The 13,499-nt window shown below is 42.9% G+C and overlaps 2 protein-coding genes across 2 annotated transcripts in view; one reads left to right on the forward strand and one right to left on the reverse strand.

Annotated features, from left to right (window-relative positions):
- LOC140315905 (tripartite motif-containing protein 16-like) overlaps positions 1–13,499 on the reverse strand; it is a 190,593-nt gene that overhangs the window by 34,628 nt on the left and 142,466 nt on the right. The gene's annotated exons all lie outside the window — the stretch shown is intronic.
- LOC140315598 (uncharacterized) lies at positions 2,091–10,596 on the forward strand. The gene is made up of 7 exons (XM_072393208.1): positions 2,091–2,169; positions 3,359–3,733; positions 3,813–4,085; positions 6,057–6,156; positions 7,828–7,882; positions 8,271–8,404; positions 9,524–10,596. The coding sequence occupies exons 1-7, from the start codon at positions 2,118–2,120 to the stop codon at positions 9,579–9,581; spliced, it is 1,047 nt and encodes a 348-aa protein (XP_072249309.1). The 5' UTR covers positions 2,091–2,117; the 3' UTR covers positions 9,582–10,596.

Raw genomic sequence — 13,499 nt, forward strand, 5'->3', positions numbered from 1 at the left:
ACTTTACTCACAATCAGGTGTTTTAGTGCACGTGAGTTTACGCTTTCATATATTTCCAATAATTATAAATGATGCACCTGAGCAGTAAAACATGCAACTTTGTTCTACATCTGCATACATTCACAAACATTTCTAAGTATTTATAATGTTTACAACACAATGCAGAACTCTTCCTGTTTGTTACTTCCTGACAGGAAGTAACAAACAGGAAGTTTAGAGCAGAACAAGTCCCTGATGTTAGCTACAAAGAGCTTAATGGAACGGCTCCATCTACTTGGATGCTCTTGCAAAGGCTTCTGTCCCAACTGGGTCCCTCCGTTGGTCCCAGGATTGTCGTCTAGCAGCTCCTACACCACGCCTAAGACAATCCAAACTCTGTTAACTGGTCTCCTAACTGGTCTCCTAACTGGTCTCCTAACTGGTTTCCTAAGTGGTCTCCTAACTGGTCTCCTAACTGGTCTCCTAACTGGTTTCCTAACTGGTCTCCTAACTGGTCTCCTAACTGGTCTCCTAACTGGTCTCCTAACTGGTTTCCTAACTGGTCTCCTAACTGGTCTCCTAACTGGTCTCCTAACTGGTTTCCTAACTGGTTTCCTAACTGGTCTCCTAACTGGTCTCCTAACTGCTCTCCTAACTGGTTTCCCAACTGGTCTCCTAACTGGTTTCCTAACTGGTTTCCTAACTGGTCTCCTAACTGGTCTCCTAACTGGTCTCCAGCCTGTGAAACCTCTGCAGATGGTCCAGAACGCGGCGGTGCGTCTGGTCTTGGATCAGCCTAAAAGAACACGCCCCCCCTCTGTTCATTGAGCTCCTCTGGCTGCCCTTAGCCGCCCGCATCAGATCCAAGTCCCTGATGTTAGCTACAAAGAGCTTAATGGAACGGCTCCATCTACTTGAAGGCTCTTGCAAAGGCTTCTGTCCCAACTGGGTCCCTCCGTTGGTCCCAGGATTGTCGTCTAGCAGCTCCTACACCACGCCTAAGACAATCCAAACTCTGTTCATGTGTCGTCCCACGATGGTGGAATGACCTACCGAGCGCTACCAGAACAGGGGCGTCCCTGTCTATCTTCAAGAAGCTCCTGAAAACCCAGCTCTTCAGAGAGCATCTCCTATCCCAGCACTTACCTTGTACTTCCCTCCCCCCTCTATCTCTGCACTTTATCTTTCCCTAACACGAGCCGTGACGCTGTGACACTTCTGCATTCACCGGAGGCGCCAGAACAAGGTCACGTGTTTAATCCCTGTTAATGCACCCATTGGGCTGCCTGTGCACAACTTTCACACGTGCACGTGTAAAGGCCTTTGAGCACATCCACAGCTGTGCGGACATTCGGGAGCGAATGGGAAAAAGCTGTAAAGAAAAAGTTTGAGACTGATTCAAGGTTCCGGGAAAGTAAAGCAGAAAACAGGAAGTGGTGAGACTGCTCCTCCCAACATGGAGTTACTGCACCTGAGTATAAACACACGTCATCACATCTGGAACAAAAGACAAACGCACACTTTTATTAACTTTTATTAACACGCTGAGGAGTAAAAAACAAACTTCTACTGAGAGAAGTCACCTGTGATCAGTGGCCTGAAGGTCAGCTGAGAAAGCAGCGAGAAGCAGATTATGGAGCAAATAAACTGAGCGCTTTAAGGTCCGTGCACGTGTGACGGTTCATTCATCGTGTTACGGTCCGTGCACCGTGTTTCTGTCCGTGCACGTGTGACGGTTCATTCACCGTGTTACGGTCCGTGCACCGTGTTTCTGTCCGTGCACCGTGTTTCTGTGCGTGCACGTGTTACGGTTCGTGCACTGCCGTTAGTTTTTCATCATGTTGTTTTTGCAACATATAAATCGTCAGTTTAAACTAAAATGTCTCTTAATTTACTTGTTAATTATTATTAATTTATTATTTAATCTACTTTCACAGATTTGACTCAAAGGTCTAAATAAAATCAACACCAGCTTTGACTTCTTACTGCGAGTCATTTCCTGAAAGCATGACTTCAGATGGGCGTTTTGAAGTTAAAGAGTTAAAACTGGATGTTTCGTGGCTAATTTCACAATCCTGCTGCCTTATTGCTCAGAGCTCAGTTCTGTGGCTGCAGATCACCTCCAGACTCATCTCAGGATGGCGGCTTCCCACCAAATCATCCTCTGGAGCAGCTGGCTGCTCCTCACAGGTGAGGCTTTTATTTCACCCCAGATTTTACTGCATCCAAGTAAAATCCAAGTAAAACTGACTTCAAACAGGTTCTGCTGTGAGATCTGAACTTTCCAAAGACCCGAAACAAACTCTGTGTTTAATATTTAACGCGTGATATTTCAGAAAAATGCTTTTTAACGGAACACTTCTGAGGTCTAAACTTTGTCAAATGCTTCCTGACTGATGTTAAACTGAGACAAACACACAAAGTTAATCAAATTCCTGAAATAAAGCGGTTATTTTCTGTTGTAGAAAAATAAAAACACATTTTTATCGTTTTTTTAATGTTTTTACTTCCTTCTGCTGTTGCTCTGACATTAAATGAACTTTTCCTTATATTCTCACTTCCTTCCATGTGTTGAACTTTAATAGTGTCACACTTTGTGTTGTATTTTTGAGACAGGACGTGCACGGCTCTGACGTGCACTCTCACCACCACAGACCTGTTCATTCTGCCTTATGAATATATGAATATGAATGCAAAACAGAGACTTTTCCACTAAAAGAAGTCAAACACTCAGTCATCATTGGATCAAAGATTCCAGTTAAAACTCCTTATTTCATGGCAACATGTCTCTGTGCTTTGTTCTGTAGGATTTAAAGTGTTTATTTGACTTCCTTTTAGACAGTACTTTACTCAGGAATGATGTCACTGACTGACGAAATGTCATTTCTCATAAATACACACCTGGTTTTGGTGCTTTTACTGGAAGAAAGATGTCATGTCTCCTTTTGTTTTAGATGTGAGATCAAGGACAGACAAAAAGAGGCTGAAAATATAAAGTGTTTTATTGAAAGAAATGTCTCACACGTTCTCTGACTGATGCGATGCACAGAAGAACTTTAACTTTACTTTAAATATAGCTGCTATTTATACTCGTGTGCGAGATGCTGAGCATCTTCAGGAAGTTGTCAGATTCTCAGTTAAACTAAATTAAGCAGGAATACAGACTGAAGCGTGGGAAACTAAGCAAAACTGAGAGAAAGTGGAGAAAACAAAGGCCTTTTCTGTTCTGAACCATAAAGTGTAGCTCTGAGCTGCCCTGTGGGCTGTTTCTACGGGAGAACGACCTGTTTTCAGTAGCTCTAAAAACACATGAGCATCCTCCTGCTAACAAGAACAAGCTTCTGGATCGTTTTTACCTTCTCCTACATTGTGTTTCCAGGTGCTGATAAACCGAGTGTGATCTATTCTTCTACATCTGCATGTGCTGTAAGGGGATCAAGCCTCACCCTGCCCTGCACCTTCACACCTAAAAAGTCAGGCATTAAAGACGGAAAAGTTATTCCTCTGAAGATCGTCAGGGTCGGTTGGTGTCAGAACCATCCGATCTGTCAGGAGTTCTCGAACTCTGTGTATGACAGTGACTCAGAACACAATGACCCTCGCTATCAGTACCTGGGAGACAAGAAGGGAAACTGCACCTTACAGATCTCAGACCTGCAGTTAAAAGACAACACAACCTTTCGCTTCAGAATGCAGGCTGATGATCCTCTTGGACATTTTACCAACCGAACAGGAGTAAAAGTCACAGTTGTTGGTAAGAAGAGCTCACATTAAACCTGAAATCATTACTATTAACGAGTAGCAGAGAAAACTAATGAGCTTCTTTATTGTAGACGGTGCCAAACTGTCGATAAAAGGCTCCAGTGAAAACAGACCATTCAGCGGAGGACAAACAGCCTCTCTGCAGTGCACATCTGCCCTCTGCACTTTTCACCCACTGAAGATCACCTGGTTCAGAGATGGCCTCTCCCTCCCAGAGTCCGGCCCCGTCCTCCGGCTGGGCCCTCTGACCGCAGAGGATTCTGGGAACTACACCTGTGCCCTGGAGACCAACCTGAATACCCAGTCTGACCCGTACAGCCTGCAGGTGGAGGCTGGAGAGGAAGGTTTGTTCAGTTTCTATTCTTACATCAACCAAACAGAGACCATGCTGCAGCCAGAGGTCCCAACATCTGAGAGGCACCAGAATCATTCCTGTAATTATGATTCTTCCTACCTGAGCAGGGTTGGAAAATCAATCATTTTAAACTGCTCTGAACTCCATTTTCAATCCTAAGCTATTATTTTGCAGAAATATGAACATGTTTACTGTGTCGGGACAAGTATAACGCCTTCCTTTAGCTGCTGAGGAGAAAACCCTCTCTCATGGTATCTTTGAGGTCTGTACTTGCAGACATAGTTTTGACGTAAACTGTGTCCCCAAACAAACAAAAGGAAACCAGAGTGGAAAATGCAGATGGTTAAAAACGCATTCTTTATTCTTAAACTGCAATAATTGGCTACATGGACCAACATAGCTATTATAGTCTGTAATCCATAATATCAGGTTGAATTATCAGAGGTCTCACTAGCTCCTCATGCAAATATGCCTTTCTAGAGAAATGCAGCTAGTCTGGTCGACTTGAAGTATTTTTATTGTGTTTTGGGTAACAAATAGCTAGCAGCTAACAGCTAACAAATAGCTAGCAGCTTTATTTCTTCTCATGAGTAGTAGTAATAGCTATATTTCATGTTCACGACAAAACACTTTTATTGTGTTTTGGGTAACAAATCGCTAGCAGCTAACAGCTAACAAATAGCTAGCCGCTTTATTTCTTCTCATGAGTGGTAGTAGTAGCTATATTTCATGTTCACGACAAAACACTTTTATTGTGTTTTGGGTAACAAATCGCTAGCAGCTAACAGCTAACAAGTAGCTAGCAGCTTTATTTCATGTTCACGACAAAACACTTTTATTGTGTTTTGGGTTACAAATAGCTAACAGCTAACAAGTAGCTAGCAGCTTTATTTCTTCTCATGAGTGGTAGTAATAGCAATATTTCATGTTCATGACAAAACACTTTTATCATGTTTTAGGTAATGCTACCGTTAGCTTCTAGCTAATTGTGCTCTTCTTGGCTAGTTAGCCGTTAGCTACCAGTTAGCTACTGGTGTACTGCTGACACAGGCACATGTCTGTAACATTGAATATATGGTGGTATCAGAAAGCAAATCTTTCAGTCAACAGCTCAGACACTTAAATGTCACCAAAACAAACACTTTCCAGTCAGTTGTGAGTTTAATCATTTATTACTTCTCTGTCAGTGGCCTTAACTTCCAGCTGTTGGTGGAAACTTTAGTCAAAGACTAAGAAGCAACAAAGAGTGCGTTGAGTTTTTAGTAATGTATCCTAGTTTTTTAATTCATCCAAGTAAAAGAACAAAATAAACGTTTTTCACAAACCAAACAACTTGAATATCTGTTTGACATTCAGAGTTCTAATAGTTTAAATTGTTGGAACTTGCATCAAGAAAGCAAGTTTATTCTTTAATTATCTCAATAAGATATTCTTTATAGCCTTTATTTTCTTTAATGAACACTAATGTATTCCTTCTAACGAGACAAATGTATAAGCTTTTAAACTTTAAACTTTTATTTTCTGTTCTGTTGGCAGATAATTGAGCTTATTTTATTTTATTACTTCTTTCTCTTGTTTTTAAAAGCTGACTTCCTGCTTTAAAAATGGCCACATAGGAAACATACAAAGATGATTTTATTTTTCAGTGTTTATTAACTGTGGGCAAAGATTTTCTCCCTCAACTGAGAAAGTAATAAACCTTTACAGGATAGAGGTTGTGGGGCAGGACTGGCAACCCAAAGACCCTGGTTTTGGGTTGCCAGTCCTTTCGGCTTTTCTTATTCTGCCTTCATCAACATATTTACAAGGATACAAAAAGAAAAAATACTGCTGCGACTGCTGACTGAGAGGGTTCTGCCAGTTTCTGTCTATATTGTCACTTCCCCATCGTGCTGACTGAAAACGCTAAATGGAAGAGCAGAATAAATTCCCCTCTCTTGTAAACATTTGTGTTTTACAGGTCCGGATTCACAGGGAAACCTGTTTCTGCTGCTCTGTGTGGCGTTTGGTGTCCTTCTGGCTGTGATCACTCTCATTCTGGTCGTCTTCAAAATTAAAAGGTACCTGAATGTATAAATAAATCCGTCAGCTGTACTGTAGAGCACTTAAAGGGGAACTATGGTATTTCTAAACCTGGACCTTATTTCTGGCATGAAATACGTTCATCTACAGTTCATTCACTCCGGTAAGAACGTCCATCTTACTCAAAGTCCTCGTTCACGTTGTCAAAATCTGATAAATATCCTGCCATGTTGCACAAAACTATCAGCAGCAAACTCCGTGTGAAGTTAGCCGACTGTCACAGAGCACGGAGTGAATAAACTGTGCTGCAGGGGGGCGTGTGGATGAAGTGGTCCCAGTAGAGTGCCTGTGTAGAAATCCCTCCGTTAGCTCTCCTATAGCTGCAAGTAGCCACATAACAGCAGCTATGAGCTAACAGAGCTATGAGCTAACAGCAGCTATGAGCTAACAGAGCTATGAGCTAACAGCAGCTATGAGCTAACAGCAGCTATGAGCTAACAGCAGCTATGAGCTAACAGAGCTGTAGCACACGTTCATTCATTCATTCTGGTCACTGTCATGTGACCTTGTATACTTTAGCTACCTTTTCTTGACAACCACTCACCCCTATATTGGGGGAGATTAAACACGGAAGACCGGTGTCACCTGTTGGCAGGTGGAGATGAGGGTGGTGTCAGTTGACATATTCGTTGATCTGCTAAATGAGGAAATTGATGAAAAGTCGATGCCAAACCAGCTAAAGACAATAAAAGTTTGTGGGCAGTTTTGAGGAACTCAGATAAGTTTTTTAGCAATAACAGCTGCTGGAATCAGACTTTAATCCAAATAAAAAAGGTTTTATTCCCTAAATTTACCAGAAAAGACAATATGACACGGCAGAGAACTAAATAAAAGTGTTTAAGGTGTTTAAAGTGTTGAGGTAGAACCTTAGTTCCAGATCCTGGGATACATTAAGGGTTTAACACATTTTAGGAAGGGTTTCCATGTGTCCTGGAATAGCTTCGAAGAGCCCGAGACTGAGGATCTGAGCTTAAATGAGAAAGAATTTCTCGGATGAGCTTCCAAATGACCAAAATCAGAGTCCTGTTGTGAAAGCCAGAGCCAGATGTAATGCGACAGTGAGGTTTTTGTGTGGAAATAACTGTTTCAAAAGGTCACAAAACCGAAGCACGAATGTTATCAGCTGAGGTTGTTTCCATCTGTTGCAGGAACCAGGCAGATTCTGGCTAATTCTGTGTTTTTGAACTGGACTGTTCAGTGTTTCTTCTGATCTGTTGCTTTCATGCTCGGGTCACGCTCCCATCGTACCTTTCACGGACTGAAAGGCTGAGAGGTGGCGTGCGGTTCTATTAAACTACGGTGAAGGACGTCAGTCGGGGTTTGAGGTCAGCTCCGATCTGGAAAAAAAGAAGAGGAAATGGTTTAGCAAGTGGTGTTTTGATGCAAGTCCTGCAGAGGTTCTGCTTCTTGGCGATATTGTAAGAAGTTCTGAATGAGAAGTAAAAGATGTGCTCAAAGCCTTTCTTCAGAGATAAACTCTCTGGGCTGCACCAACAGGCTGGACAGGGAGGTGGAGTTTAAGGGCTTCCAAGCTGATGGTGGAGCAAAAGTAGTACGATTACCATAAAAAAGGTCTGGTTACTGTGTTTTTTCCCTTTAAAACCTCCTTTTCCTGCAGCAAACTGTCTCTGATTTGGTTGTTGTTGCAGGAAGCGAGCAGCAGCCGAGGACCAGAGCCCGGCTGGAGGCGAGAGGCATCAGAAAGTGAGTCAAATCAAATCTACACATTTACTGAATGTTTGATGCAAAGTCATCAGAACCCAGTTTAATGATTGGAAACATCTAAATACGGACCAATAATGTTCAATATTACATATTTTCACAATATGGAAGTTGGAAGTTATGTGAACCCTGCTCTTACTGCCATCATCTCTTTGTTTTTATCCTCCTAAAATGCAAATAAAGTCTCATCGTGTTCATTAAACTAAGCCGGATCTTCCTCCAGAACACAGAAAACTTTGGCTTTATAGCTTTATTAATAAGTTTGTTTTCAGAATTACTCAGAATTACTGCAGCTGATAACATCTCATGTGATTCAGGCCTTTAAAGGTGTATTTTTATCTTTCCTCCCCCACTTTTATCTGTCTTTCAGCAGGCCGATAACATCTACAGCAGCATCCTGCTTCCTGCTGAGGAGGATGGAGGAAATCATCTAAATGTAACCAGCGGAGAGGTGGAAGATGTCAGTTACGCCTCCGTCCAGTTCAGACAAAACAAACCCAGCAGGTAGACTTTCTTTAATCTTTAAAGTGTCCTGATCAACAGCTCTGCAGCGTTTTCTTTGGACATTTTCTGTTTTTTCCCTCATCTTCAGTCGTTGTTCCTGAGCATTTTCAGTGTTTTTCTTTGTTCAGCCACTTAACTCTGACCTTTGAACCCTTCAGGCAGAAAAAAGGCTCCTAACTCAAGGGATGAACCAGTGTTGTGTCGACACAGAACAGACAACTTAGCAAAGAAGCCATTTTAAACTGGATCTTTAGGCACTTTGTCACAAAGACACATCATTTGTTCCCATTTCTTTAGCTGCATCTATGAAAAACAGCAAAGAAAACACAGTTTGACAGACAGAAAATAGGATTTCTGCAGCAACAAGGTGATTCCCAAAGAGCTATTAGCTGAAAACTTGGCATATCTCAGCATGGTGTGCAGTGTGTCCTTAAAACATTTGAGGAAACTGGACAAGTAGAGGACAAAAGAAGAAGTGTCAGGCCTAAAAAACTATCTCCAGCAGATGAACAGGATCTGAAAGTGATGTCCTTAAGAAAGAGGAAAAAATCCAGCTGTGACCTGACAGGACCTGAGAGATGCATCTGGACCTTCAGCTGATCCATCTACTGTTGGCCCAAGCCTCATCAGAAATGGGCTCCATGGAAGGGTGGCTGTCAAGAAGCCGTTCTTAAGGAAGGGAAACAGGGAGAAAAGGCTGAGCTGTGCCAAATGACACAAGAAGTGGACTGAAAATCAGTGGCAACAGGTCTTATGGAGGGATGAATCCTCCCCAGAGCCCGGACCTCAACATTATTGAAGCAGTGTGGGATCATCTGACAGAGAACGGAACAAAAGGCAGCCCACATCCAAAGAAGAGCTTTGGGATGTCCTTCAAGAAGCCTGGAGAACTATTCCTGAAGACTCCTTAAAGAAATGACAGAAAGCTTGTCTCAGAGGGTTCAGGCTGTGTTGGAGAATAAAGGAGCTCAGACCAGAGATTCACTTTAAAGCTGCTGAGAACTGATAAAAAAACTCTGTTTCTGCCTCAGATTCTGGGTTTATGTTCATGTTTGAACATGTTTCAGTGAATAATGTGTAAATTGAACCTCTGACTTCTGTGTTCTGTGTGTTTTTTAGACATGTGGAGGAGGCAGGAGATGCGATCATCTACTCTTCTGTAGCCACTCAAGGCTGAAGTCACATCCTGTCGACACTCACAGGATCCGGATCCACCACAGTTCAATCATCCAGGTTACAGCCAGTTACAGCTTTGGTCCGACTGCTGAAAACTTTAAATCAGCTGAATGGAAAACAGGAAGTGGGATTACTCTGTGGTTCATGTTCACTCCACTTAGAAAGACCACTTTTTCTCCCTTTCAGCACATGCTTCCAGGCTAAAGCGCTGAACTCTGTCTGGATTAAACAGTTTGAACTCCACTGCATGATATTTCATTGTTTCCACAGACTGAAAACATCTGTGCACATCTGTCAGAAACAGAGCATCTGCTTTGCTGAAGGTGAATCACATTTAACCTGCTGTTTTTATTCTTTATCGCCCCCAAAATGTGACGTTTTGAGCCGAGGAGTCTCTCTGAACCACATCTGTCTGACTTCAGTTTCCAATCAAAGGTCTGAAACCACGACCTGAACAGAACCAAACGGACCCGTCGTACAGATGTTCTGAACAGACGCTGCACACACTGTGTCCTGCAGCATCACCGCCAGCATCAGGGCAGCCGGCTCTGACCACGGACTGATTCCTGCTGAGAGCAAAGGCTCATGGGAAATTTCTCCTCCGAGGTCAGCGGCGACGGTTCTGTTGCTGCCGCCGGGCTCAGTTTGGACTTGGATTCTTCTGAATGTCTGCTGTGGCTCTACCTGCTCGGTCGAGGGGTAAAACTCTGAGTGGGACTCAAAGTAGGAAATTTAATGTGGTGACATCACTGATGACATCACTGATGACATCACTGCACGGCGGCGCCTTGGATTCCACGACTTCTGGTGAACGTTGGCTTTTGAAGACGTTTCCACGTGGTTTTCTGTTATTTTTCCTCTTTGTCTGGTTTCAGCAGGCGGGAGGAAAGTGTTCAGGAGAAGAAGAAGAAGGAGAAGAAGAAGAAGAAGAAGGAGAAGAAGAAGAAGAAGAGTGAATCCAACGTTTAGATCCTCATTTCCCAGGAGGATCGGTTGGAATCACTTTAAACTTCTCATTGTCATGAAATATAGTCGAAATCGACTCATTTTATTTAATCTTCCGTTAATATTCAGATTTTTTTTACACAGAACATGTAAATAAAGAGGAATTTAAAAGACTTTATTCGAGTGTTGTGTCTGCAGCTGGAGAAGAAACACGATAAAAATAAGGAAATAACAGGAAGACCTCTGAGGAAATGCAAGATAAACTCATAAAGTAGATTTTTGAGTTGTTTCCTCTGTTGAAGAGTCGCATTGAAACTGTTGTGAAGTGGTTGTGTAACTGGGTTGTGTGTCAGACAGAGAGCCAGAAATGAGTTTCACAATTTCAAGTCTTAAGACACAAAAGAAGGAAGTTATTTCAGCTAATTTGGTCCAAATGGGGCAAAAACATGACGTGTCAATCTAAAACAGACCAAAACTGAAGTCGGGAATGTGTGAAAGTACGAGAATCTGCACACTGTGGTCAGGGAGTCAACCAGCTTCAACAGGAAGACTGTGTTCTACTCTGTTGGGAAATATTCAATATGTGTCTTCTTCCCAGACATTTACTGGCAGCAGAACTATGGGATGTTTCAGGCTCACCTGAGCCATCCCTAACTATAAGCTTTATCAGAAAGGAAAGTTTCAGCCTGATCTTAAAGGTAGAGAGGGTGTCTGCTTCCTGAAGCCAAACTGGCAGCTGGTTCCACAGAGAGGGGCCTGATAACTGAAGGCTCTGCCTCCCATTCTGCTTTTAGGGGCCTGATAACTGAAGGCTCTGCCTCCCATTCTGCTTTTAGGGGCCTGATAACTGAAGGCTCTGCCTCCCATTCTGCCTTTAGGGGCCTGATAACTGAAGGCTCTGCCTCCCATTCTGCTTTTAGGGGCCTGATAACTGAAGGCTCTGCCTCCCATTCTGCTTTTAGGGGCCTGATAACTGAAGGCTCTGCCTCCCATTCTGCTTTTAGGGGCCTGATAACTGAAGGCTCTGCCTCCCATTCTGCTTTTAGGGGCCTGATAACTGAAGGCTCTGCCTCCCATTCTGCTTTTAGGGGCCTGATAACTGAAGGCTCTGCCTCCCATTCTGCTTTTAGGGGCCTGATAACTGAAGGCTCTGCCTCCCATTCTGCTTTTAGGGGCCTGATAACTGAAGGCTCTGCCTCCCGTTCTGCTTTTAGAAACTCTGGGAACAACAAGGAAACCTGCAGCCTGAGAGCAAAGTGCTCTGTTGGGGAAATATCCAACTGTGAGATCTTTAAGATGTGATGGAGCTCGGTCATTAAGAGCTTTATATGTGAGGAGAAGAAGCTTAAATTCTATTCTGAATCTAACAGGGAGCCAATGAAGAGAAGCTAAAACTGGAGAAACATGATCTCTGGTGTTAGATCTCAGCAGAACTCTGGCTGCAGGGTTTTGGATCAGCTGGAGGCTTTTCAGAGAATCTGTGGGACAGCCCAATAATAAAGAATTACAGTAGTTCAGTCCTGAAGGAACAGATGCATGGAGCAGTTTCTCTGCATCACCCTGAGACAGGATGGTCCTGATTTTAATGATATTATGAAGGTGAAAGAAGGCAGAAACTGTTTTATATGTGAGTCAGAGGACAGATTCTGGTCCGAAATAACTCCAAGGTTCCTCACTGTAGGACTAGAAGCCAAGGAAATACCATCTAGAGTAACTATATAACTAGACAGTTTAGGTCCAAAGAGAACAACTTCAGTTTGTCTGAATTTAGAAGCAGACAGTTCTGAGTCATCCAGGTCTTTATGTCTTTAAGACAGGCTTGTAGTCTGACCAACCTGTTGGTTTCATCTGGTTTCATAGATAAGTACAGCTGAGTATCATCAGCATAGCAATGGGACTTTATGCCCTGCTGTCTGATAATGTTACCTAATGGAAGCATGTATAAAGTAAAAAGAATCGGTCCGAGCACAGAACCCTGAGGAACTCCATGACTTACTCCAACGTGTGAGGAAGATTCTTCGTTTACAAGAACAAACTGGAATCTATCAGATAAATATGACTTAAACCAGCCTAATGCAGTTCCTTTAATCCCAATAACATGTTCAAGTCTCTGTAACAGAATGCTGTGATCGATCGTATCAAATGCAGCTCTGAGATCCAACAGGACAAGAAACAAGTCCGCTATCAGAGGCTAACAGGAGATCATTGGTAACTTTCACCGGTGCTGTTTCTGTGCTATGATGCACTCTGAATCCTGACTGAAACTCTTCAAACAGATTATTTCTGTGTAAATTATCACAAAGTTGAGCTGCAACTATTTCTTTATTTTCTCCCCCTTGTCCTGTCCAGCTTTACAGCAGCAGAATTGTAATCTGATTACCTTTTATGCCAAACAGATTTGCTTTGCCAAAGGAAGCTTTATGGGTGTAAAGCTCCCCTTGATGCCCATCAGCTGCTTATTTATTTATTTTTCTTTCAATATTTAACATTTAATAGAGCTGAACCTGACCGGGGGAAAAAGGAAGAGAAAAGAAGAAGAAACAGAACAAAAATAGAAAGAAAAACCAGCTGCTACACCTGTAAAAACAGAACAGAAGACAAACCACGACCTCTGAGGGGAATCCAGCCTTAGAGCCACCAGGAGCACCTGAAAGCAGACAAGCAGAGAAAAAACAAACCCAAACAAACAAAAACAAGCACAAGTAACAACACAACTGTGGATATAGATGAGCTGAAACCACAGGATAACACATCAACTGCTTAGCAAGCTACTGGGCTAATACCCGTGGCACAGGACCTACATGATAACCGTGCTTAGTTAGGAGTGTATAAGTGTACAGAGTCACAATCCACAGCCCCCCCCAGCAATCAGAAGCAGGCAGAGAGGGCCAGAAGACCCAGGCCACCAGCAGCCCCCACAGAGCACAGAACCCAGGAAGCCCACCGCAGGGACAACCAGGCATCCACCCAGAAG

Source organism: Leuresthes tenuis, unplaced genomic scaffold (assembly GCF_036924035.1).
Source record: "Leuresthes tenuis unplaced genomic scaffold, fLeuTen1.0.hap1 SCAF_10, whole genome shotgun sequence".
NCBI lineage: Eukaryota > Metazoa > Chordata > Actinopteri > Atheriniformes > Atherinopsidae > Leuresthes > Leuresthes tenuis.